The sequence below is a fragment of the Gavialis gangeticus genome, unplaced genomic scaffold, assembly GCF_001723915.1.
Source record: "Gavialis gangeticus isolate Ggan-Ray unplaced genomic scaffold, GavGan_comp1, whole genome shotgun sequence".
In the NCBI taxonomy this organism is placed as follows: domain Eukaryota; kingdom Metazoa; phylum Chordata; order Crocodylia; family Gavialidae; genus Gavialis; species Gavialis gangeticus.
In genome coordinates, this window is record NW_017729034.1 from 49444591 (window position 1) to 49470333 (window position 25743).

General features: G+C 42.0%; 1 protein-coding gene across 1 annotated transcript in view; it reads right to left on the reverse strand.

Moving 5' to 3' along the window:
• The window catches only part of RYR2 (ryanodine receptor 2), a 784157-nt gene that overhangs the window by 468064 nt on the left and 290350 nt on the right, over positions 1-25743 (reverse strand). Inside the window, exons 24-25 of the mRNA XM_019526720.1 lie at positions 18320-18423; positions 10908-10991 (exon numbers count right to left, since the gene is read on the reverse strand). Coding sequence (XP_019382265.1) covers positions 10908-10991; positions 18320-18423 — 188 coding nt within the window. The remainder of the gene's footprint in view (positions 1-10907; positions 10992-18319; positions 18424-25743) is intronic.

Genomic DNA, 25743 nt, shown 5'->3' on the forward strand with positions numbered 1-25743 from the left:
AAGTGTGGTTAATTGCCTGAATACCAATGTATTGCCTAAATTTAATTGTTCACTACACAAATATCTTTGAATACCTTATCAAAATTTCTTCTGTTTGGAGGCAGCCCCAATTTGATTTTAAAAGAGTATTTGACGTATTCAAGACCTCAAATTCCCATGAAATAATTTTGTTTAAAAAAAAAAAAAAAAATCAGAGATTCAGTTATCCCAAATAAATTCCTTCATTTTAGCCAAATGGCCTAATAAGTAAAAATAACCAAAACATTGTGGCACATCAAAAATGTCTCTGATAAAGATGCTCACTTTAAAACAATAAACTCTATTAATCAATCTTTTTAACTTTTATTAGCAAGATACTGGAGAAAGAAGAAATGTATAAGTAGGAATGCTTGGAAAGATAAAAAAAATGAAACATATAGTGTGATCTGTTTTTATTATAGATAGAACTGTGTGCATATGTGCAATATTTGGGGGGTTAGTGTGTTGTATATATAGGTGTGTGCGTGCACACACATGTGCACACTCACATGCACTTAGATTCCTGAAGGCATGGCACATGTGATCCCCAGATATCAAAGCCTTTAACAAAGTTTGGTATCACTCATTTTATAACAACACTTTTCTTTTTGAGTCCTATTGCTATATATTCACATGTCTTCACAGGCCACCCTGAAGAACAGAGTTTTCGCTGCTGATGGTTCAAGAGTTATATTTACATATTCAAATAGGGATATTCTGAATCAGCCTTCAAGTACAAAGACCTTATTTAAATGATGAATTGCCAGAAATATTCATCCCCACCTGGATGTGGCAAAGTATTAGTAAATGGTTCTCTTCTTAGTCTGAATAACCATTCCAAAAGGGATTTTTAAAGAAGAGAAAAGTAACAGTGTTGGAGAGAAAGAGGGGAAAAATAAGGAAATAGGACAGAAAACGTGAGCAAGTAGAAAAGGAATTACAGCCTGGCTTAAAAATGGAACAGTGACATGGGACTCAGGACACCTGGATGCTATTTGTGGCTTGACTGGTAAACATCTGTGTGCCCTTCAACAAATCACCTTGCCTCTCCAGGTCCCCCTTTCTCACCTTTTCTCCATCTCATCTATTAGGAAGGTTAGGATTTGAGGACAGGAGTGTTGGTTGGTTATGTTTTTATACACTGCCTTAGACCACAAGACCCCAATCCTAGTTGGGGTTTTTAGTTGTTAATTTCATACTACTATGTAATGATAATAAAGATAGTGGGGGAAAATATGGTTCCTCCTGATTTTTTAGCTGGTCTAATAAAAAGTGTCATCTCTGAACCAGGAGTTCTAGAGTTTTGCATTTCTTTTTGTCTCAGACCAACGTGGCTACAAAATACATCCCTGAAACATGGAAGATGCCATAGCCAATTCTGGATTTAAACTTCATTGCTGAACAACTAGAAAGATTTCTATACTTCCCTGCCTGTCTGCCATCTGACACCACCAGGGAAGGAATCCTGCCTGATATGCACAACAATGAGCAACTCACAAAGACACTCTCATGGACCCAGAGGAACAGACTACCATCTTCAGCTTCTTCTGTGCAAAAATGAACTTGATTTCCTACCTACAGGGACTTCTTACCATCTTTCATTTTCCTTGTGCCTGATGGAGTGTGAGCCTGAAAGCTTGCTTTTTTTTTTGGCAATTTCTTAGTTGGTTTAATAAAAGGTATCATCTCTGAACCAAGAGTTCCAGAGTTTTGCATTTCTTTTGGTTCCTCCTGAGGGAGAGAAGGTTCTTTGGGTAGATGTGGTATCTTTTATTGTCCCTCCTGAAGTATTTCTCAACTTTCAAAGGATAATCTACTAAATGTTGGTCAGTCTCTCAGCACTGACATCAACAACTGTTAGGTCATCTGGACAATGGACCAACTGCATAATCTTCATCCACTTTTCCATGCATTGCCAATGAACTACTCAGTGGCACAAAAAAGTAGCCAGCACATCTCTTCACAAGAATGGACTGGATTCATCTTTTTCTAAAAACCAAGGAATAAGGAATATCTTCTTTCTCACTTGTTCGGAAAAGGAAAGTATGGTAAAAATTAAAAATCAAAAAGTTTTTACACCAATCAAGGATTTCATGCTGTTTCTATATAAGGTTTCTACAGTACAAAAATACACGATTGCATACCAACAAACACATACCTATATACATACAATGATTGTGCATAAAAACAGTGTACGGAATACACACACACGCACATATACATACACACACATATATATACACACATACATACAGGTTTCCCTCACCAACCATGGTTTTGTCAATCATAGTTTTGAATATCCACACTTTAGAGAAAGGTGGGGGTACAGTCTGAAAATACCCCCACAGGCCCCTTGGCCTTGCTCATGCCTCTAAGTTCCCCCCCACCACAGCCCCCACAGCCTTTCTGGTGCCCCTTACCCCCACCCACAGCCCCATCTCCCCCAGCCCTGCTGGTTTTGCCAACTGCAGGAACTTTCAGGAACCTAACCCCTGTGGTTGGTGAGAAAAACCTACATCTATTCTATACATTTCTATATATGATTTTACATATATCACAAATGCAGGATTACACCAGTGGTATATTTTATTTTTATTTCTGAAAATCAAAAATTTTATTATCTGTGTGCACATCTACACATACTATTACAGCACCTAAATAAACTGCAGAGTTTCTTGCTCTGGTGTTCCTGGGTGTGCCATTTGAATATGTACCCAGGAGCAACTAACTCTGGAGCAATAAGCTCCCCAGGTTATTCAGGTGCAGCACATAGAGCCCAGGTGGAGCAGTCCCAGCTGGCAGGGGGCCCCAGGAGTCAGTGTGCCTACCAGCCAGCCCAGGGCTGCTCTCCTCAGCTCAACGTGCTGCAGAGAGGCTGGCTGGGGCACAAGGGGGTTTCAGTGAAGGGCTAGCCAGCAGGCAGCCCCCAGACTGAAGCACCCACACTGAAGCCTTCCCCCCTTCCCCCTCCCCTCATGCCCCAGTCACCTGGGCAGCATCTACACATGTGCTGCTGTGGAGTTTTTTACTCCCCTGCAGGTTAGTATTTTTATTTTATTTGATAGTACTGTACTTGGTCATCTCTACACAAGATGTTTACTGCACAGCAACTCATTACTACTGTGCAGTAGCATAACCAGGCATGAACCATGATGCTACGCTACTGCGCAGTAGTAACAAGCAACTAGGGACGCTACTGAATAGTGATGGCAAGTACTGTGCAGTCATTTAGTACGTGGTTACACAAATACTAAATGACTGCATAGTAACAACTGTGCAGGGGGAATCTCATGTAGACATGCCCCTTGAAAATTAGTTTACTCTAGCCTAATAGGGGTGCATGTGTAGACACCAAGACATTCACTGAGCAGCTAATTAGTCAACTATACAGTAAATGTCTTGTGTAGATGTGTCCTATGTGACTTACTTAAAATACCATTTATTGCAAGGAGAACAAATGTTGACTGTTTCTTTAAAGGAAAAAAATTATACATCATGCCAGTGAAAAACTATGAAACTATGAAAAACAAATTATATCTGTGTACCTAATAATGACAACATTTTTCTTGCTTTAGTTATAACTGGCAAAACTAACAAATCAAATTAAACAAAGGTAAAAAGTCATTATGTTGTGAATGATTTACAAGAGACACAGGCAGATTATTCCCAAATTCAGTAGATGTTGGCTGTAGACTCCATTACTGAACCCACTACTCAATGCCTCATAAAAAAGGGGAATATTTCAGATGACTGAACAGAGGAATAATAAGAACATGGTTGCTTGCGTGTTTTCAGAAAATGAATAAAGAGTGAAGTTTTAACATGAATAGTCCTTGTTCACCTTCTTCTTAATTTATTCTTCTTTCCTTTGATTTCTTCTGCAAATGACCAGATATTTCCTCTCTATTGTGTCTCTCAGTAAGGAAAAGCAGGGTTAAAGGAAAACTGCAGTGAACAGCTATAATGCAAAAGGAAGCTGGCAGCCATTTACTTAATGCCACAATGGAATCTAATCCCTGATCCCAACAAACATGCCTCCTACCACCTGCACAGCAGGAGGTATGAATGTTGGGACGGGGGAGCGGACCCCAATCACATAACAGCCAACAAGGAGCCCAGGATATGCATTTGTAAGTGATCTACAGTACACGGTAAGTCAATTAACTCCACTTCCTGGCTGCTGCAAACCCTCACCATGACATCAGTGTCAAGCAGGCTCTTCTGGATCCCAAAGTCCCAGTGGATGCCTAAATTATGTGTGTAATTGGGCCACACATGCGGCTGTTAGACACCCCCAGTGTATGGGGGACCCTGGGACCCGGGAAAGGCTCCCTGATCTTGGGATCCCCATGCACCCTAACCCCTAACAACCACACGGTATAGACAGGGAGCCTCCCTCTGATCTCAGGGTCCCTGTGCACCAGGAATGTTAGGAAGCCGTGTGTGCAGCCATGCTGCATGCAGTTTTTATAGGTTCTTTTACTTGAGCCTGGGTCCCTGTGGCCAGGATGCCTAAATTGCCTTGTCTTTAAAGTGCAAGGTATTTTAAAATGCTTTGTTCCACAGCTCTGGGAGCAGCAGGACAATGCAGGAAAGACTGCTAGAAACAGGACTGCCAAGCTCCCAATGGAGGGAGCCCTTTGGTGCCCACTCTTATGCCAGCCAGGGAATTTTACAACCCACTCCCGCAGCAGCTCATTTTCAGCATCAAGACTAGGGCTGTCTCAGTCCCAGTGCTCACCACTATCTCAATGCCAAAACTGACAATCAGCTGTTAAATTGTCTACATGTTTAATATTGTATATAATACTAATTGATTTAACAAGTTTTAAGGAAAATGAATCACATAACATTATCCAGAGCTCAATTTAAGAAACAATGCATTGAATTAAAAATTAATTTTCAAGTAAGTTGTTAAAAATATTTATCACACTTTCACTTGCACAGTAAGTTGCATAAAGAGCCTTTCAGGAAAGCTGCCATTTTAATGCATCTTCCCAGCAGGAACAGCAAATAGATCATGCAAATTAAATTAGGAGAATGGAGATTCTATTCATAGGCATGGGGAAAGTGTAATGCATTCCTTTTTTTTAATCTAAATTAGAAAAAAAAAATGTTCATTATTCTAAACATTTTGTTGTCTATTAACAGAGCATAAACAACATTTACTTCATTGTCTCATTGTCTGTACATATCTTCTATTCTCTTCTTACAATTTGCTCGCCTTCAACTGGTATGACACATTTTATCTCAGAACTTCCCCAGAGAAGGGCCACTTCAGGATCTCTGGCAACCACCACGTACTCGTTTGGACATGATGAATATATAGATCGTGGATTCACTATATTGTGCATTGAATCTATTTCAGGCCACATAGGCAGTTCTGGGGACCTGTCACCACCCCCTTCCCTTCCACAACAGCCTCCTCACCTCTGCCCTCCTTGCCTTAGCCCTTCTCTTGCTGCAGCTGCCCAGAGCCCGGACCTAGGCTATCCTGGAGTTCCGCTCCACTGCCCAGAGAAAGTGATGACAGCAGTGCAGGCTCCCAGTGGCTACAGCAAGAAGGGCCCAGCTGCAACAAGGGAGAAACAGCCACTTTTCCCCCATGCCCAGCCACAGCTTCTACCCAGCTGCCACTGCAGCTGCAGCCACTTTTCATGGGTGGGCAGTCCAGAGTGGGCGTAGGGGCGGGGGCAGGGGCAGGATTGTGTGCACAGGTCCTGACTGGTCTGGAGCTGGTCTGTTCCAGCTGGGGCAAGCCCTGAGTGAGCGTGGGGCAGGCTGGGTTCAGGCTGGGGCTGTGCATGCAGGTCCCTGTCAGTACAATGGGACTGGGGCCAGCAGCAGTAGCAACATCCAGAAGAAGCTGCTGCCTGGGCTGCCTAGAAATGCAGCTCAGCCATGGAGCTGTTCCAACCCCGCTGCGTGCCTGGGGTGCTGGGACACACCATGGACCATACTGCGCCTGGGTCAGGTGAGACTGAGGTACCCAGTGAAGGCCAGACAAAGTCCCTCTGTTGAACAGATCCAGCCCACAGGCTGTATATTTTGCCCTGCTCTACTTGCATGGCATAGAAGTCATTATCCAAGTATTTGTAAGACCCATAACAGAATTTCCATTAAGTATGGGGTTAGACAACCTCCATATGCAATAAGTGAAGATTCTAATAGTTCAGAAACATAAATGATTCAGATATAATTTAAAAATGAGAATACCAGCTTTATCCTTATGTCATCACTGACATCCTCCAACAATGACAACAAAATAAGTAAGTTAAAAAACATGATGTCCAAAGCCTTTCAGCAGCCTGATCTTATTAAAGTCCAAAAATTTTAACTGTCCCTGAATTGGGTATATGGAGTCTAAGAATTAGCAAAGTAATTCAGGCAAAAACCAAAAGGAAGTTTTACATGAAAAACCAATGCCAGTTACATCTACATCCTGAATTCAAGCAAGAACCTGTAGAATCATATAGAGTAGATGTATGCCTTCGTTTTTTATCAGAAGAGCTGATAAAAAACATAGACCATCCAGGCACTTCCACTCAGTCTGCAACAAAGCATGGAAATGAAGCAACATAGACAATTTAACATATCCTTGAAGTATGTGTCAAAAAGCACAACTAAGATGGAGAACCTGTCTGGCATTGGGTATGGTTTCATGGCTGTGCTAAGTTACCTTGCCAAATTTCTAAGGTTTTATGCTTCTCTGCAATGGAGTACCACCATGGAAGTACTTTACACATATGCATAGTGTGTTCTGGGGTGCCACAAAACCCTCCTAAGGGTGCCACACATTAAGCATTGTTAGGTTTCCAAAGACCCACACGATTCACCCAGAGATTTCAAATAGGAATCTTTAGTGTCAAAAAACTCTGGCCTGCTGTGGACTTTCCAAGTTCTTTGCAACAGAAGAACTGCTCTTTTATTTTCTTGTGGTCAAGAAATATGTGCAAGAAATAAATATTACCATCTGGCATTTTTTCAAAGGGTGCTTCAGATCTAAAAAGGTGAGAATCACTGCCATAGTGGAATAATCAGACAGCACACAATGTCCATGAAATTATTTTAAAAAAATGAAATGAGACAAGGGCCTCTCTCAATGTGGTAATAAAATTTCTATTTAACACTTGCAGTCCCATGGCTCTAAAAGAAGAGCCTGGGTTTTAGATAAAGCGGCATGGGAAGAATGCACCAAATGTAAATAAGTAAATTATGATCATCACACTATAATAAATGTGTCATACAAACAGTTGCAAGAGCCCAAGGAGCTAATGGAAAAACACTACAGCATATCTAGGTACAGTAACATAATTTTCTCTTAAATTGACTTAGCCATTGTGACAGCTTTATTGGCTAGTCTGCCAACATCCATCCACTTTTAAGCCTAAATTATTACCGATGGAAATGTGCGTTTAAATGCTTGTGTGTTTAAGCTACATTAATCATAATCTAAAACATCACCACCCTCCTGTCCAGAATCATTATAAGGTAAAAGTACATGAAGAACACTACTTAAAATAATTAAATATGAAACATAAATAAATAAATAAAAAATCAACAACATAACTACTTTACGTTACTTTGGGCTTCACAATGAAATCTGCATGTCAGGCTTGCAGCCTTGAACCCAGAGGCTTTGACCTGGTCAGCATGACCATCTATCCCAACCCACTACCCTATTGCCATTGCTGGAGGCTGTCTGATGCCTGCTGTAAGGCTCTGTTAGTGCCTGAGTCCCCACACAGTCCCTAATACACGAGTGGCTGGCACCCGTCCCCTGACCCTCCACTTCTCCTACGCAAGTCCAGGAAGAGAAACAAGAAGTGTCTGGGAAACATGACCTAAGATTGTACTGCAAACTCTGCTTGCTTCTTGACTTCTTGGTTTCCTGTTTCTGCTTGCCTTTTCAACTCTGGTGTGTACCCCAACCCAGAAATCTTGATTCCTGATTGGCCCCTAGGCCTGGATGCCCATGTCCCAGCATTAACATTTCATAGCTTGACATTAAGTGTTCAAAGGGGTTTTCAAAGAGTGCATCTAAGGCCCCCAGTAAATATTAATGTAATCATGCAATTAATATATGAGGAATTTTATTTCAGATCCCAAAGATAGTCAGATCTGACATAACAGGATGCATAGTTTTTGGAATCTAGAATAAAATTCCTTAAATCCCAATGCCCATCTGCCAATGCTCAGGGGACCCAGTACTGGGGAGAGGCTCCTCCATGCTCAGCTGTGTGGTACACCTTTAAACTGGGTTGTGAATGAAGAGCTTGGGATCATCAAGCCGGCCAGAACTAGGAAACCTGTCCCTGATGCTGAGCTTCCTGTGTGCCCTTTAAACAAAGAGAGCCTGGGATCAAGGAACAGCTCCCAAGTCCTGGGTTCCTCATGTGTCTGGACCTTTAAAGGCTGGCAGCCTGTCCTGATTCCTGGGCTGCTCACATCCCCTTTGAAGTTGCCAATGCATAAGAAGCTTGGGACTGGGGAGATGCTCCTTGGTTCCAGACGGCCCTTGAACCTAGAGCTTTATTGGGCTGCCCTGGCAGTGCCATTGCCAATGCTACCAAGCAGCAATGGGGACAGGGCAGACTGCAAGAAGAGAGGGAGAGCAGCTTTGGAGGTGGAGAGGTAGATCAGGGTAGAGCATGTACCCACCTTGTTTTCAAAATAAAGAGAAATATAAACCAGCCACAAAGAGTTCCATACTTAAGAAGTAATATCTTTGTGGTTGAATTGCCATGTTATCACATGATACATTCAGAGGAGGATTAAGGATTTTGGGGGCCCTAGGCAAGGAGAAAATTGGAGGCCCCCTCCCTGCTGTGGGAGCCCTCCAAGATGGCCTGGTCCCTCCCTGCAGTGCCCGACACAAACTGCCAGGAGACAAAAAGTGGCACCAAGTTTAAAACCATGGCTTTTACTTCCCTGGTGATGAGGATCTTGGGGGTTCCTGATTGGTAGTGGCCCCTGGGCTGGGGCCCAGCTGGCCCGTCCATCAGGGACATTGAATTGATTTCTCAGTCATTTCTTATTTCTTTGAGCTCTGCCTCGCAAATCTGAATCAAATCCCCCTTTGAAATGGAGTTTTGTTGGTGTTAAAAAAATTAAAAACCCCTATAAAACTGCAGTACAAACTGCTGGCATAAGCTTATGCTGAATGTGAAAATGATGGTTATGGGTGAGAAAGGAAGAAAGAAAACAAAGCCTCCAGACTTCTGGCTGTCATACTTTCTTTTATACTATGTATTTATTCTATATAAAATTACAAACTAATTTCTTCACTCGACTATGTAACATCCCATTGTTAAAAAGACACGTGAGCCAACCAAGCAGAGTCTATGCTAAAACTGTATCATATCACAATGAAAAAAGGATTCTCAAGCCAAACTTCATACCGCACTAGTTTTGCATCTGCCTAATATTTACATAAAATGTTTCAGGAGGATATTTTCCTTGTCATTATGGTTACAGAAACAATGCTATCTTTTGATTGAGCAAAAGATATAAAAGGACATTATAAAAAACTTACTGATTTGGCAAAAGCTAACCTGTATGTACAGGTATAACCAAGTTTTGTCATCATCAAGGACTGGAATATATGTAATATTTCTTGTGAGTAATAATAAGCATTTGGTTCTGTCAGTTATGTTTCCTACTAAGAAGCTAGAGCCACATTGTGAATAAATAGTCAGTGGGTGCATCTACACAAGACATTTACTATGGAGTTGCCTAATTAGCTCCCTAGTAAAATGCTAGCTTCCTACAGCAGAGTTTGCTTGGTTTTTTTAGGAAAATTTTTCATGTGCCAGGACAAATCAACCAAATCAATTCCAAATCATTCAAGAACCACATGTGGCCCTGCTACCACCAAGCATCCTCCACCCCTACCTGGGGCTTCAGATACTTCCAAATCCTTTGGCAGGCATCCTACATGCAGGCCCAAGCCTGGAGGCTTGGGGTTTGGATGCCCCTGAATTTCGCTTGCTCTCAGCCGTATGGCCGCAGGAGCAAACTAAGGAGGAGTCTCCCATTTCCATAAAGTCAGTATTTACTCTGTTGCAACATATGTGTAGATGCTGACAGGGCTGAATGGGGCACAAAAATACATCAGTGCAGGGGTTACTGTCGTTATAACAACTATACATGGTCTCAGGTGATATTTGAGTTACTATAAATATGAACATGAATCTCTCGGGATAGTATGTTTGGGCTCATGCTTAATATATAATTATCTGGACTAAATACATAATTAATGGGGCATAAAAAGCATATAATACATTTCAAAGTAAAAATTGTAGTGTCACCACTGATTGGCACTTGTTGGCTTCATCTGTTCTGTTTGTTGTTGTACTTCGCATTCATCTTTATATTGTATGAGGCAGCAATCTTAAAACTCTTAAAATAACCATAATGTTAAATGACATTTCATATAATGATTGATTTAAAAAACAGGTACTTTATTCTAGCATTCGTTTCTGGTTTGGTTCACGTTACCACTAGATGTCTTAATTTTAAAAAGCCTTTTTGACATATTTCAGAATTGTCAAAATTTTACTGGATGTTATTTTTATATTGAAACAATTGTATTAGCCATTTCTCCTCTTCAAATCCTATAACTCCAACACAAGTGCTATCTAAAAAGGAATGCCAGAACCATTAATTGTCAGTTAATTTAATGAACATTATAAAAGTTCTTATCCACTTCTATTTTTCTGCTTGTCTAAACATTAAATCTTAGTTTTTTTGTAAGGAATTTGTGCTGTATAACATTTATATGTAGGATTCAAATCCCCCAGTGTGTATATGCATATGTGTATTACATATGTATAAAAACAAAATATTCTCATATTTTCATACAAAAATATACTTGCATGTCAACTTACTTCTTAGGAAGTTTAACTTTTTTCACTTTTTCTTCGGCATGTTCATCTGCAATTCCAACATGACAACCTAATGCTAAAAGGGTCCTGGAAGGCAAAAAGCACAATAAATCAATGTAAAGCTTAAATAAGCTGCTATCCGTTCCTATACAAGATAAGGATTATAAAATGATGTGCCTGAATTTGATAACCTGAAGGAAGGTTCCTTTCACTCCTTCATTCTTAAGTTCCTATATACATAATAGTGTACCACAAGCAAAAAATTAGATCCATGACAGCTACATTATAGCATTTAGTCTTTATGTAAAAATCTTTAGTTGTTATACACATCTTGGCAGTATTAGGAAAATTACAATTTATCAGGACATTTCTAAATAATCAATTTAAAACATTAGAACAGATTGTTATTAAAATGGGGCTTTTATATGGGATAAAAATTTCAAATATGGACTAAGAAACAGTGACTAAACAAGTTGGATAGAAAAGAACCTCCTCTCCACCTTACAGCCTATTTCTTTAATAAAATAAAAAAGACACTATGCTTGTATAATTCAAGACATTTCTTTTTGCATACACATTCCAGAGGAGACTCTTCATGTTGAGCAAATTAGTATAGCAATACTCTCTTTTGGGTGAAGTAAGTATAGATAATTAAGCACTGTTGTACATTGACTCATGGATTGGTTTTGCCTTATAAACAAATTCCCACATAGCATACATCAAAAGAAATCATGACTATAAGCTGTCATTTCTTTAGCAAAGCTGTCATTTGTTTTGCATTTCCAGATGCTTGTATAAAGTCAATTAATAATTATTATTTTTCCATTAACTCACTCTCAGAGACTTTGTTTGTCACAGACCTCAGTAAAAAAAGAAAAATTATATTTGGCTTCTTCTGAATCATGCCAATATCCCTCCTTTACTGGGCCAAAGGCCAAAGGATGAAATAAGGTGGGGGTTTTTTTTCTTTTATCACCTGAAGAGTATACCACCTCTACAGAGAATTCAGATTCTGGCAAATCCAAATAAGTGGGTGAGACTCTTCTTCTGTTTAATATAGCTTCTACCGTCACTTTAAAATGAGTTTAGTAGGGTTATCATCTGTGCAAGAAAGCAGTTGAGTCAAAAGTGTATTGTTAGAAAGGTTAACACATTTTCCTGTAAGGTGGTTGGATGTGCTCGGGACATACAAATGAATTAAAAAAACAGATACATGAATGGATTTTAGGTGGGGACCACCAATTTATTACCTTAATACTGGGTAAGGGTGATGTATACCTATCCATTTCACACACCAGACATATAACTGGGTACAGTGTAGGTTTACATATAAAACCAAGGCTAGACCTTCCTGACCTAACACAGGACTCAGCTCCAACCCTTCCTACCAGGTCCTTTGAGGAGGTAGAGAGAATAAGTGGGAGATGTAGGTTATAAAGACTTTAGCTTTCCCTTTGACGTCTCATTTATCTGTCAGAGTTATCCCATGTTTCCATTATCTGAACACCAACTGCAGACTGACAATTACCCATTCCTACATTTTTAATAGTTAGCTTTCTGACGAGGCTTTCTGATACTGCAAGGAAGTTGGCGGGGAGGGGAGGGAAATACTTAATGTCAGCCAATTTAGTCCAATGGAGGAAAAAAATCTTCTTGATTCCCAAAACTAGACCCATAGTATCCTGGAAATATGGGTCATTCAGTTCAATCCCAGAAAGATGGTCTGGGGCAACTGAAGATGAAAAGGCTAGAGCAAAGCACACAAACCTAAATTATTGTTGGGAAGGCTGGTGGGAATCAACTGGAATAAATCAGTTGTGACTCTGCTCCCCTGAGCAAATAATGAGGCACAGTAGTCATTAGTAGACTAATTAGCTGCACAGTAAACATCTCAGCATCTACATGTGTCCATATTTTACAAATACTGTTCTGCTGCAGAGTAAAGTACTTGGCAACAGCACATGTGTAGATGCTGGCCCAGCTGGCTGGGGCACGAGGATGGTTCAGTCCAGGGGCTGCCTGCTAGCTAGCCCTATGCTGAAACTCCTTCATGTCCCAGCCAGACCCTCCACAGCACATCGAACTGCAGGGAGCAGACCTGGGCTGGCAAACATATCAGACCCCCCAGGGGCCTTCTGCCAGCCGGTATTGCTCTGACCCAGATCAACATGCTGTAGCCCTAGACACATGTGCAAATGGCAATAAACTCTGGAGTTTATTGCTCAGAGGCACACATTCAAACAGCATGCCCATGAGCAACAAACTCTGGAGTAATAAAACCTGGATTTTATTGCTTCATGTTAATTAAACATGTTGATGCACCCAGTGAGAACAGACAAGGAATCTCTCTGCTTTGTGGTCTGCTTTCCCCTGGTTCCTAGTATCAGTGCATCCTTTTCCTTGACCTAATTCACAATAAGGGGCACAGCCTCCTCCCCACCCTTCCTATCTGGGAAACACAGTTCAATCATAGTTTCACCTTGCTTATTAGGGGTGGTGGGAATGCTTTGGTCCTGTACCAGTCAGATCAGAACTTGGCCCCAGTGTGAGGGTGTTTATATACATGGCTTTGGTTGAGACTGATTGAGACAGAGCTCAGATGTAAAAAGTTTGACAGAGAAGCAATTTTCCCACCATTCAAGAAGGGCAGAATGCCAAATTTTGATTTAGGTTTATCTCTTGTTTATAACATTCTTGCTTTGGTATATGTGTTGCTGCTCAGGGTGATGGGTCATAGGCTCCAACTGATTCTCATGCAGGTCTTATTTTTTAACCTTCATATAAAGTGAATTGCATGGTTGTTCATTATGAACCCAGACCTTGTAAGTTGCCTTTAAATAAAGGATTAAGGTTGTCATTCTATTTTTAATAGGCATATTCTCATTTAAAAATTGCTGCATTTTTATCTGAAAAAGAAAATTTTCCAAAAGTTAAAAATTGAGCTTTGCAAGAAAACTAATAAACATTCCCCTTGGGGAATATCATTTTTAATTACTGCAACACAGTATAAGACTGGATGATTAATAGATTCAATCACTACTGGCCCTCAGCAAATAAATATTAAATCTAAGACAATGGGCTCAAATTACCATGTGCAAAAATGTTCCAGAGATCTCAGTCAGAGAGAGAGACTTATTTGTCAACCAGCGAACTGTGTAGAGTTTACAGATATATTAGGTCTATAAGACACAGATACTCCATTTTTCCAAAGGCCAGCAATATAGATCCTCAGTAGAAGAAACCTGAAAGAAGCAGTATACCTGCCTCTGATACCATTTTCTTCATCCACAATGATGGGAAGGTGGCAGAGGCTGGTGGAATGTGGCAAGGTGGACAGAGATGAACTCTGTTGCACCTAAGTTTCCACTGATGTAAATGAGCTTAAGCCAATAGGGAAATCTGAGCAGTATCTCACCTTTTATAACTTGCACCAGGACAAAGAGGACTAGAATCAAGGAGAAGGCTGGGTAAATTTGCACCTTATAGACTAACTAAATCGGAGTTGCGTAAGGTTTCATAAGCAGTGGCTTACTTCATTAGATGCCATGAAGAAATGTAGGAAGCAGAACTTCTCAGAGCTTCAGAAACTTTGCTTCTTGCAGTCCTTTCACAGCATCTGATGAAGTAAACCACTGCTTAGAAAATCTTATGCATCTCCGATTTAGTTAATCTAATAAGGTTTGAATCTACTGTGTCAGGCCATGACCCTAAATCTGGGGCCTCAGCCTGTCTGGCACAGGCATTCATCCAAGTCTATCACCTCCCAAAATGAACTTTGGAGCTGACAGGTGTTCAGAACAAGATATAGCCACTCACCCATTCCCTGCAACCAGAGTGGCCAGCCAGGGTCAACAGACCCTCTACCCCTTCCTGTAAAACTCCTGACTTGGAAGAGAAACCATCTGGGCAACAAGGTTCAATGTTGTGCCCACGCTCCTCAGCCTTGGTTTATGCCTCCACCAGCTATCTGACAAATGCTCTGGCTACCCAACCCAGTTTGCCCATGGACCCAAAGTCTGGTCTGAACCTCTGGATCCCTAACCTGATTCTGGTTTGATTTCTAGGCTACCCAACCCATCTGACCTCCTCAACTCATTCTCTGCTCAACCCTCTGGATCTCTGACTCAGTTCCTCAGACAGAGCTCCTGACTTTCTGGTTTCCCTATACTCAGACTCTGCACACTTCCCTCAGATCTTATTTGCTTTTTCTGACCACAAATGACTGCCAAACCTGGCCATCCATGACCTGAAATGACACCCTGCCTCATTTCTGAAAAACACACATAACTATCTCCCTATAACTGGAGAAGTGGGAACTGGGGCTTTGGAGTCAGATTTTAATTGCCCTTCTGACAACCAAATAGATCCACTGAAATCAGTTGGAGGCCCCTCAGAGTTAGGTGCTAATCCACAAAGGGAATATTATTGAAATATGGTCCTAAGCATAATATGACAGGTATAGCCATCACACACAACTGAGTCTATAAAGGAACTGGAAGGAGAATAAAGCAAAGAACAACAACCATAAAAACAGGATGAAAGAGGAACTGAAAAAAAAATGTAAGCATGTGTAGGAATGGGATAATGAATAAGTAGTGCATTTACTCAAAAACAAAATGACCTTTTTTTCCTAATTATCAGGGGTGTGCAAAATGGGCCATATTTGATTTGGATTCAGATTCAGCCTGAAACAGGGACAGTGATTCGATTAGTTGATTCAGATCACTGTCCCAATTCGATTCGGCCAAATCTGAATCTGAAGATTCAATACTGATTCAGACAATCAGTGATTCAGCCATAGACACAGCTTGAATGTTTTTTCTACACACCTTGAGGTACCAGCTGCAGCTTGTGAACACTGCAATAGTGGGGCAGATAGAGCGTACCACAGGAGCGCAGGGGTGCTCCCTGCATGCTCGGCAGCAAACCTGGGAGTGGACCGGAAGTACTTCCAGATTCGCTGCCAAACACGCTGCCCACCCCCCCGAGCCACCCGCTCAGCAGTCAGCCACAGGTGGACCCCGGGTGCTCCTCCAGACCCAGGAGGCACCAGTCACTGAGCCAGAGGGTTTGAGGGGGCCCCTCTGTGCACTCGCTGGCAGACCCAGAAGTGGACCGGAAGTGCTTCTGGTCCACTTCTGAGCACACTGGGGGACACCCCCCTGCGCTCCTCTGGGACACTCCATCTACCCCAGCATCTCAGAATTCAGGAGCCATCTGGTACCTAGAGGTATGTAGAAAAAACATTTAAAGCTGTGTCTACGTCTGAATCATCGAATATTTCCAAATCTCTCCAAATCAGTTCAGACGGATACAATTCGATTCAGAGAGATTAAAGGGTCTCCTAATTCAATCTGGATTTGGAGATTCAGCCACGGAATTGGACCAAATCTCTGCCAAATCAAATCGGTGACCTAAGCTTCGCATAGGCCTACTATTTAGCACGGAGGGGAAAGCCCCTCATCTTATATTTGCTAACAAGAAAATCTCATTAAGTGCATGTTCTACGATTAAGCTGCTGCCAAAAGCAATATTGCTCAGTAATGGAAACCAACTATGAAGTTGATTAAATGTATCCCACACTGAGCATGACTATAAAAACACATGGCCACACTGGAAAACATGATGATGTAAACCTCCCACAAGAATAGGTTAACACAGCCCATCTGAATAAAATGCGCAGTGGTGCCCACTACATGCAGTCCCCCTCAGCATTGAGTGCCCCTTAGCATCAACTGTTTTCAAGTCATGGTGAGCCACTACACTGCATACATTTTAAATTCCTCTTCCGGTCCAGATTTCCACAAGTGAAGGAACTCAGCAGGGAGCAATGTACAGCAAAATAAGTGGTTTCTTTCTGTTTTGGGTTTGTGTTAACTTGGATTTGGCTCTGACTATAGGGGCAGTTGGAGGCCACAGGGATACATGAGAGGCACTCTGCTTTGAGCCATGCAAGGATCAAGGACCCAGGGGAATAAGATAGTGAGGGAGCAGTTCTGCAAGGGTCAGGAACTCCATGGGCTGAGTGAATTAACATTAAGATGTGGTGAAAGGCCCAGAGACCCCAGTGAAGGGAATTAGAGTAAGACCTGTGACACATGGGCATAGCTACAAGAAAAGATGGAGGCCATGAAGGGGTGCCCTAGGAGAGGTGCTATCACAATGGATGCCCGGGATGCACCCTGAATTTGGGGACCAGTTCCTGAAGAAGGCCTAAGAGGGGCAAGTGCACTGAAGGGTGGCCTGCCAAGAACAGGTGAAAGTTAGGGCCCTGAAGGTAGCCTGTTGGTGAGAGGCAAGGACAAGCAGATGGAGACAAAGAGATAGAGTACTGCTCAGGTTAGGGCTGGATGATTAGGCAGATTGGCAGCCTAATGATGTGCAAGGTGAAGCAAAGCACAAAAGATCAAATCCAGGCCTCAAAGTGTATAACTAAGTGTATAAAGTTTCATATACATGTTAGGTGAGAATTCAAAACCATATTGGGGGAGCTGGAGCAGGAGAAGGATGTGGTGCAGTCACTACAGGTGCCATGGCAGCCTCTCAAAGTGGACCCTGTAACATGTTAACTGATTGGGGGAGAAGAGGTGGGGGATAAAGGAGTTTTCAAGCTACACTAAAAATAGTTTCCAATTCAAATCACTATAACAATAGTATTATATAGAGTGGATAAATATACTATGCTTCCACTTCTGCAGACTTGCAGAAATGAAATGAATCTGACAATCTCATTCAAGTGCCTAGAGAATAAATGTCTATATGATAAAGCCACCAAAGTACAATGTAATTAGCGCTTTGGAATGTCCCAGTAAGGAGCAGGCCAGTGATCAGATGCCTTAAAAGAGCAGCATGGAGACAAATGCTACAGAGTGATCTTCCATTTGTTTTATTCGTTGGGTCTATACACTTTAAGTAATAACTACAGTAAAATAAAATAAACAATATGCAGTTATATATAATCAACCACTTTGTTTTTTATGAGTGAGATTAGGGGACTACAGACCAGGGGCTGAAAAACGTAGGGAACACTAATATTTGTGACCTACCCCAATACTGGATGGGATAGTGTTACTGTTCATTGAACGTTGCTAGAAAAACTTCCACATTTCAGATTCTGAATCATGCTTCTATAAATTAATCCCTACTCCTCTGCCCAAAACTGTAGGCAAAGATGGTGGCATCATCTCTTGAAGTCTGATAAATTAAAGCAGTTATTTTAGAATAAGAAAAATCAAAAGTTAGAAATGGAGTGTTCCCTCAACTGTGCTGTGAAATACATATTGAACCCACTTCTCACTCCTTGTGCCTTAGTTAAAAACAGAACTTCCCCATCCAAAGAGGAGATTATTATACCAATACAAGGAAACTACCATGAAAAGAGACTTAATTTAAGACTGTAGTTTGTAGAAACTTACTTCAGTGTCTCAAGCGACATTTGTAAATTATAATTTCTTTCCTGCTCTGGCAACTTTGAAAATTCCACTAAGCATGGGTGCTGTCTTTTGTTGTCATCTCTCACCTGCAGGATAATAAGAAAGCGAGTTTAAATTAACTTTAAAAATTAAGTTTATGTTTTTAAAACACAAAACAAAACCACTCTCCTCAAACAGAAAAGTTCTTTGGTGCAATTTGATGTTCCTGGAGGCTCAGCTGAGGCAGATTTTGGTACTCAGTCAAAAAAACAAATCCAAAGTGAGATAGTTCTTATATATAAGCACATTTTATTACCCAGTCATTCAAAACAGCACACAGAAAGAATCAGCTGAGACTGACTTAAAATTATTATTCAGAGGTCACTAGAACCTTGAAGGTAGAAGTATATTTTAACAGACTGAGTCATAAAAAGTTAAAATATTTTAGAGACTGTCTTAAATCTTTTTTCAATGTAGCATGCAAAAATTTATATATGACACCCACTAGTTAAACCTATGGGCATAATACTGAAAATCATGCCATGCAAGTATGGACAGTCAAAAGACAAATATCCCCTCTAAAGATCACTCAATTTATGCTTCTTAAAATGATTAGAAGGTGGTCAGCAGCATATCAGCTAGCAGAAGTATTCAGAACACATGCAAGATTGGCATATTAATTTATTTTTATTACAGTGATGCTAGGGAGTCAATAAGGGAGTCATTTACTAAACCCTTCAATTTAAGCAGTCAATTGTGAGTATATTTTCAGCTTTGTCAATGGCTTGAGCCCATGATAATCACACCCTCTCAGTTATAGTCTTCTTCCATAAGAAAAAAAGGAATAGAATGCCTGTGCACGTCAATGGGCTATTTTGAGGTTTGATTAGCTAGTTTACTTTGGAATTATTGGATAAACATAGTTGTATAAAAAAATATAATAGCACGTTGATTGAAAGTAGTTTTTAATCAAACTTCAATTTTTTTCCAAACAAGTTACATGGAAAAAAGGAACCTAAACATTTTCTTTGGCAGTTCAATAAGTTTGTTAATAGAAATTTAAAAAATATTGATTATGTCCAAAATGAAATATTTTATATGGAAAGATGCCAGTCTTTGAAACCGGCATAAGTATGAGAAATTTGTCACTGATAATGCAAAAACATTTGGGGGGAAGCAGGTGGGGAGCTCTTGAAAAAAGCTTCCTCCAGCAAAATCTTTGCCATCTAGCCCTAAACAGGAAGATGCTTCTCAGGAGAGCACGGACCATCCATGCAAAGCCTCTCTGCCCCTACACTGTGTTCACTTAGCAGGATGGCTTTATAGGTCCTACAACAGCAGTGGCTTCCTCTGTTGCAGCCATCTATGGGATTCTTCAAGAGTGTTTCAAGCTAATGCAGATGAGAACTAATTTTCATTGTCCTGATGGGGGCAAACAATTTGCTTCTTTTGGTCTCACCTGAAGTACTCTCCAGTGATAAAACTGCTCCATCAGAAAAGATCAAAGTTTTAAAGAAAGGCTTATGTAAAATCTGTTATGGGGTGACTGAGCGTATAGAAAGAGAGAGCTTCATGCAGAAGTTCCTTCTGCATAGAGATGTATAATTTAATTAAGACCCTCAGAGTAATTTTCTTGATTTGAAGTTTTCCACTTTTTATGTTCAGTTTTGCTAAATAGCTAGAGGTAAATAACAGTTGAGGAAAGGACTTAGACTTGACCGCTGGTGAGTCAATTCCAATTCTGTTCTGTAGTAACTAAATGCCAAAAAACCCACAACTTACCTGCTATCTGCCTCATGCCCAGTTCTGCTTTCAGGCTCTCAAATTCAGACACCCATGCCAAGAATTTCTCTAATGATGGTTGAATGCTGGGTACTTTTTTTAGCACTGAGTACATGCAGAGTGAGAAAGAGTGCATTTGCACAGAAAGATGTCCTAGCACAGTCTAAAGCAGCATAGATATGTCAACAGATGTTTATAAGCCTTCTACGTCCTGGAAGACTAGTTGTCTACATATATGGTAGCTGTGCAACTACACTACATGTTCGCTTTAGGTAGAGAAGCAGGAGGATTCCATTACCTCAGAATATGTCTGCATTTAAAGCTAATTTATTCTGAATTTTTGGTCATAAATGAAAATGTAGCCCTCAGTTCTAGATGATGTGTGATAAGCAAAATTATGCCACTGTCTGATCTTCTATCCAACCCCTAAAAAGCACTACAACCTTTCATATTTAATAAGCACATTTTAATTAGCAATTTTTTCTCACAGATGTGACATTATCTTATCAATGTGATAGAAGAACGGGCAATAGGAGACCAGCCTGCTCAGACAGCAATCGCTTCAATGAGTTGAAACTCAAAAAGGAATCTCACAATAGGTAAAACCTTGGTCACAGTACTAGAGAAGAGTATAAGAGTGGGCATGCAGGAAGAAAGTTAGGAAGAAAAAAGCATAATTTGAGATGCAGCTGACAAAGGCATAAAAGGCAATAAAATGGGAATCTACAAGTTTGTCAAGAACAAGAGAAGGGCAAAGAAGCCAGAGGTTTTTTTTATGGATGATGCAGAGAAGGCTGAAGTATTTAAATCCTGTTTTATTTCAGTCTTCACAAGTGGAGTCAGCTATCAGATGAGGGCAGTTGTCTGCAAAGATAGTGAACAGCTCAGAATAGTGGAAGAATAGGTTGGAGATTACTTAGAAAAAAGCTAGTTTCTTTCAGGCTCTCAGGGCTTGATGGGATGCAGCCTAAGTGTAAGGGAGGAGAGCAGGCGCTGGGCTTGGAGGGAACCCAGACCGACGCAAGCCGACGCCGCTTGCACGTAGTGGCCGGCGACGAGTGGCGGGAATTTGAACCTTACAGGAACCCAGAAGCGGGAGGCTACCCGGGCCCATTCAAAAGGAGCACCGGTGCGGACAGACAGGGCGGGCATTGGCAGAGCCGAGTGACGAGGCCGGCGTTGGCAGAGCCGAGAGTGATGAGGCCGGCGGTGGGAGCGCCGAGAGTGACGGGTCCAGGAGCAGCAGAGCCACGGTAGACGGATCCGGCAGTGGCGGAGCCGGGAGTGACGGGTCCAGGAGTTGCAGAGCCGCGGTAGACGGGTCCGACGGCGGCGGCGGTGGAGCCGGGAGTGACGGGTCCAGGAGCTGCAGAGCTGAGGTAGACGGGTCTGGTGGTGGAAGAGCCGAGAGTGACAGGTCCAGAGGCGTAGGAGCCGAGAGAGCCGGGCCCGAAGGCAGTGGAGCTGCCAGAGACAGGCCGGAGGCAGTGCGGTTGGGAGCAGTGGGTCCGGGGATGGCGGCACCCAAGGCAGCAGAAGCAGACACTGCAGAGGCCAGGAGAGTCGCAGAAGCAACGGTGCCCCAGTGGACCAGGGCCAGCGGACAGAGCGGCTGGACCTTTTGGGGTAGGCAGGACCCCGGGGCAGGGGTCCGCACACCAGGCGGGAGGCCTAGGAAGGTCGAAGATGCCAAGGCGCCACATGGTGCTGCACCAGGCCCGTAGGGAGCAGGGCCAGGATTTCGTTTTCCTTTCAAACTTTTTGGACTTTATTGTATCTTATCTTGGTGGGGCCCGCGGCCCACCCGAGGGACAGGGCTGGACAGGACCAGACGACCCTAACAGGACAACGGGATCCGGGAGACAAGCCAGACAAAGACGAAAGTCTCATCCCCGGATGGTACGCGCCACACCAACTGAACAGCATATCGTGTAACAGCAAATCGTGGCAGGCGAGACCAGCGCATACACACGTCCGGGTCGGGTGAGCCCTTTGTGAGCTGGGAGGGTACTGTCCCTTCCCCAAGGAATTTGGGCGGGAGGGGACTCGGCCCAAGGGAAAGCGCTTACACTAAGGTACTGAAATAATTGATTGCAGTAATTTCAGAGCCATTGACTATTCTCTTTCAGAACTCATGGAGAACAGGCAAGGTCCCCAGTGACTAAAAATGGCAAATACAATGTCCTCTTAAGAAAGGGAAGGAGGAAGATCTAGTGAATTACAGACAAGTCAGCCTAATCTTGATACCTGGAAAGATAATGGAGCAGGTCCTCAAGGAATCCATTGTGATGCACCTAGAAAAAAACAGGGGGATCAAGAACAGCCAGCATGGATTCATTCAACAAGTCATGCCTAACCAATCTTGTTTCTTTCTATGATAAAGTTCAGGGGATGGAGGAAGAGCAGGGATGTAATATACCCTGACTTTAACAAGACTTTTGACACTGTTTTCAGGACATTCTCATTAACAAGCTAAGATGATACACACTAGATGAAAGAATTGAGTAATGTTTCCATGTTCCATTGTGCACAACAATCCAGCAGGTTGATACCAATAGCTCAATGTCTAGTTGGGAAAAGGTATCAAGGGGAGTTCACCTGGAATTTGTCTTTGGTGCAGTATTATTTCATAACTCCATTAATGATTTGGATGATGGGATAGACTGCACACTTAGCAAAATTGCAGATGACACCAAGCTGGGTGGAGCTGCAGATGCTCTGGAGGGCACGGCTAGGATCCTGAATGACCTGGATCAACTGGAGAAATGGTCTGAAATCAACCAGATGAAATTCATCAAAGACAAGTGCAAAGTCCTGCACTTGGGATGGAATAATTGTATGCACAAATACAGACTGGGGAGTGATTGGTTAGGCTGCAGTACTGCAAAAAAGAGTCTGGGGGTTACAGCAGACCATAAACTGCAAATGAGCCATGAGTGTGTTTTCACCGCAAAACAAAGTATACTGGGTTATATTAGCAGGACTGCCACTTGCAAATCAAGTGTTCTTCCACTCCGTTCAGCACTGGAAAGGCCTTCCCTGGAATACTGTGTCCAGTTTCGTGTCCCACACATCAATAAGGATGCAGACAATTTGGAAAGAGTCTAGCACAAAGCAACTAAAATGGTTATGGGCCTAGAAGGCAACATTTATGAGTTGAGGCTGAATAAAACTACAGATATTTAGTCTGGAGAAGAGAAGTCTGGGGGAAGATTTGATAACAGTCTTCAAATACCTGAAGAGTGATTATAGAGAGGATGAAGATGGATTTTATTCTGTGGCTGTAGGGGACAGGAATAGGAGTAACAGCCTCAAGAGGTAGCTGTGGAAATTAGGTTGGAGGCTAGAAGGAACTGTCTTACTGCCACCAGCATTTAAAGACTTCAGATCTCAGAAATGTGTCCTACTCAGCTGGTACCAATGGCACATCCAAGGGGACACGATCAGACCATTTATCTTTTTGTACTTAGCTATTTTTAACTTATTTAATGGGGCTAATAATCTCTACCTACCTCTATAGGGCTGCTGTGAATATCGTGTCATTTATAATTTTAAACTACTTAGACATTTTACTGAAATACAAAGTCACATAATACTTGTTCTAAAAAAAGCAATATTTATATATATTTTAAAATACCTTTATTTAATTTTACAAATGAAAGATAGGTTTGGCTCCTCAATTAACCAGATCTAATCTGTCCTCAGTTTCTTAGCCTGATCTGACTGCTAAATTGTTGAAATTTATAGTAATTAAAACAGTCTCTATCAGATGTATTGGCAAGAAGCTGTACCAAATAATTTTTGTGACTTTTAAACAGATTGTCTGGTTCATCAGCTTGCATCAAATGCAAAACTTTTTCCTTATATTTTTATGTATTTTCTTAGAATGAGAAAGCAGAAAAAAATGACAAATCCAGATGTTACAAAGATTACAGTATTTTTGGTGTTATTTGAGTGTAATCAGAATAGGGATTCCTTTACTGATGCAGTACTGTTAGTGAAAAATTTGTTTTCTTCTCAGTTGCTTTCACACACAATATTGCAGCAGAACTGAGATCATTCTTATCTGGTAGTTCACAACAGGCTTCATTTGTAGTGGTTTGCCAAATTAAGGACAAGACACTTAAAATGTTGCTGCAGCTTTTATTTCCAAAAGAAGCCACTTGTTCAATCTGCTGGAGCTCATATGCAGTCCCACATGGTTTGTCACAGAAGCAACATTCTTTGAAATAAAAGCTGCAGCAAACAGATGGAGCACCTCAGAAGTCCCATGCTCTGAATACCCCCAGTTACTTCACACACTGTTACTCTTGCAGCAGGGGGCAAAGAACCTAATCTTGTGAAATATGCAGGTTCTACTGCATTTTATCAACTTGTCTCTCCAGTATACCAATAGTTAAACTGGCCACAAGTTGCCACAAGTCTGCCATAGCCTTTGAACTCCAGAAAGTTCTCACAATATCTATATTTATTCCGTTTCTGATTGAACCAAGATGATAAAGAACTGAAACTCAATGACTATTTAACCTGTGTTCCTTGTTAGAGAAAAAACTTACCGATCCCTCTGCAGAGCACTCACAACTTCCAAGGGAAGTGGTGCTGGCCCCTACCCTGGGGGTCTTTAAGAGGAGCTTAGATGAACACCTTGCTGGGGTCATTTGACCCCAATAATCTTTCCTGCCATGGCAGGGGGTCAGACTAGATGATCTACTCAGGTCCCTTCTGATGCTAGAAACTATGAAACTACGAAACATAGGTCATTGTGGCCATTCAGAGAACTAACCCAAGAAGCAGAAGACCTTTTGTTGAACACAACACCTCTTACATAAATTCTGAAATGAAAATATTGTTCCAAAGTATAACTATATCCTTGGCCTTACAAAATTACATGCTGCAAGCAACAGTAGATGCCTTCCCAGCTAATATAAATACCTACCACATGGTAACTATTACTTCCAATACTGCCCCGTGGGACTTTTTTGGTCTGGTACAATATAGATATATGTGATTTGATATTGAAGGCATAGCAGGGGATGGGATGCAGCCCCTGCTAGACCCCTGTGGGACTGGCAGCACCAGCAGAAAACTCACCTGGTGGGGTCTGGGCAAGCTGTGCTTCCCAAGTGTGCCAGAAAAGAGGTCCAGGGGAAAACTTACCCAATGTGGTCTGGATGAGCTGTGCTTCACTGGCATGCCAGAGAAGAGGTTTGGGGTAAAACTCACTCAGCGGAGTCTGGGTGAGCTGTGATTTCCCCGGCATGCCAGAGAAGAGACCTGGGGGAAAACTGGAGTGACGCACTGGCTCTGGGGTCAGGGAAGCATGCACTCCTGGGAGCCAGCACCGACTGGCCTGGGAGGAAGCCTGAGCTCTTTAAAAGTAGATGCCAAGAGAAGAGCAGCATTCAGCATCTCTGGGGAAAAAAAGCAGTGCAGCAGGAGCAGGAAGGAGACCAACAGCATTGGAGACCCAGCCAGCCAAACCCTCGAGGGATGCTGTGATCCAGCAACCACGAGCGAAAAACCAACCCAACATGCCCAGTGAGATAAGTGACACTGGATGGCAAGGTGGTAGTGGGTGGCCCCACAAGCCGGGGGGCAGAGGACACACAGAGTGAGTTCCCCAGGAAAAGGGCAGCCTAGAAATT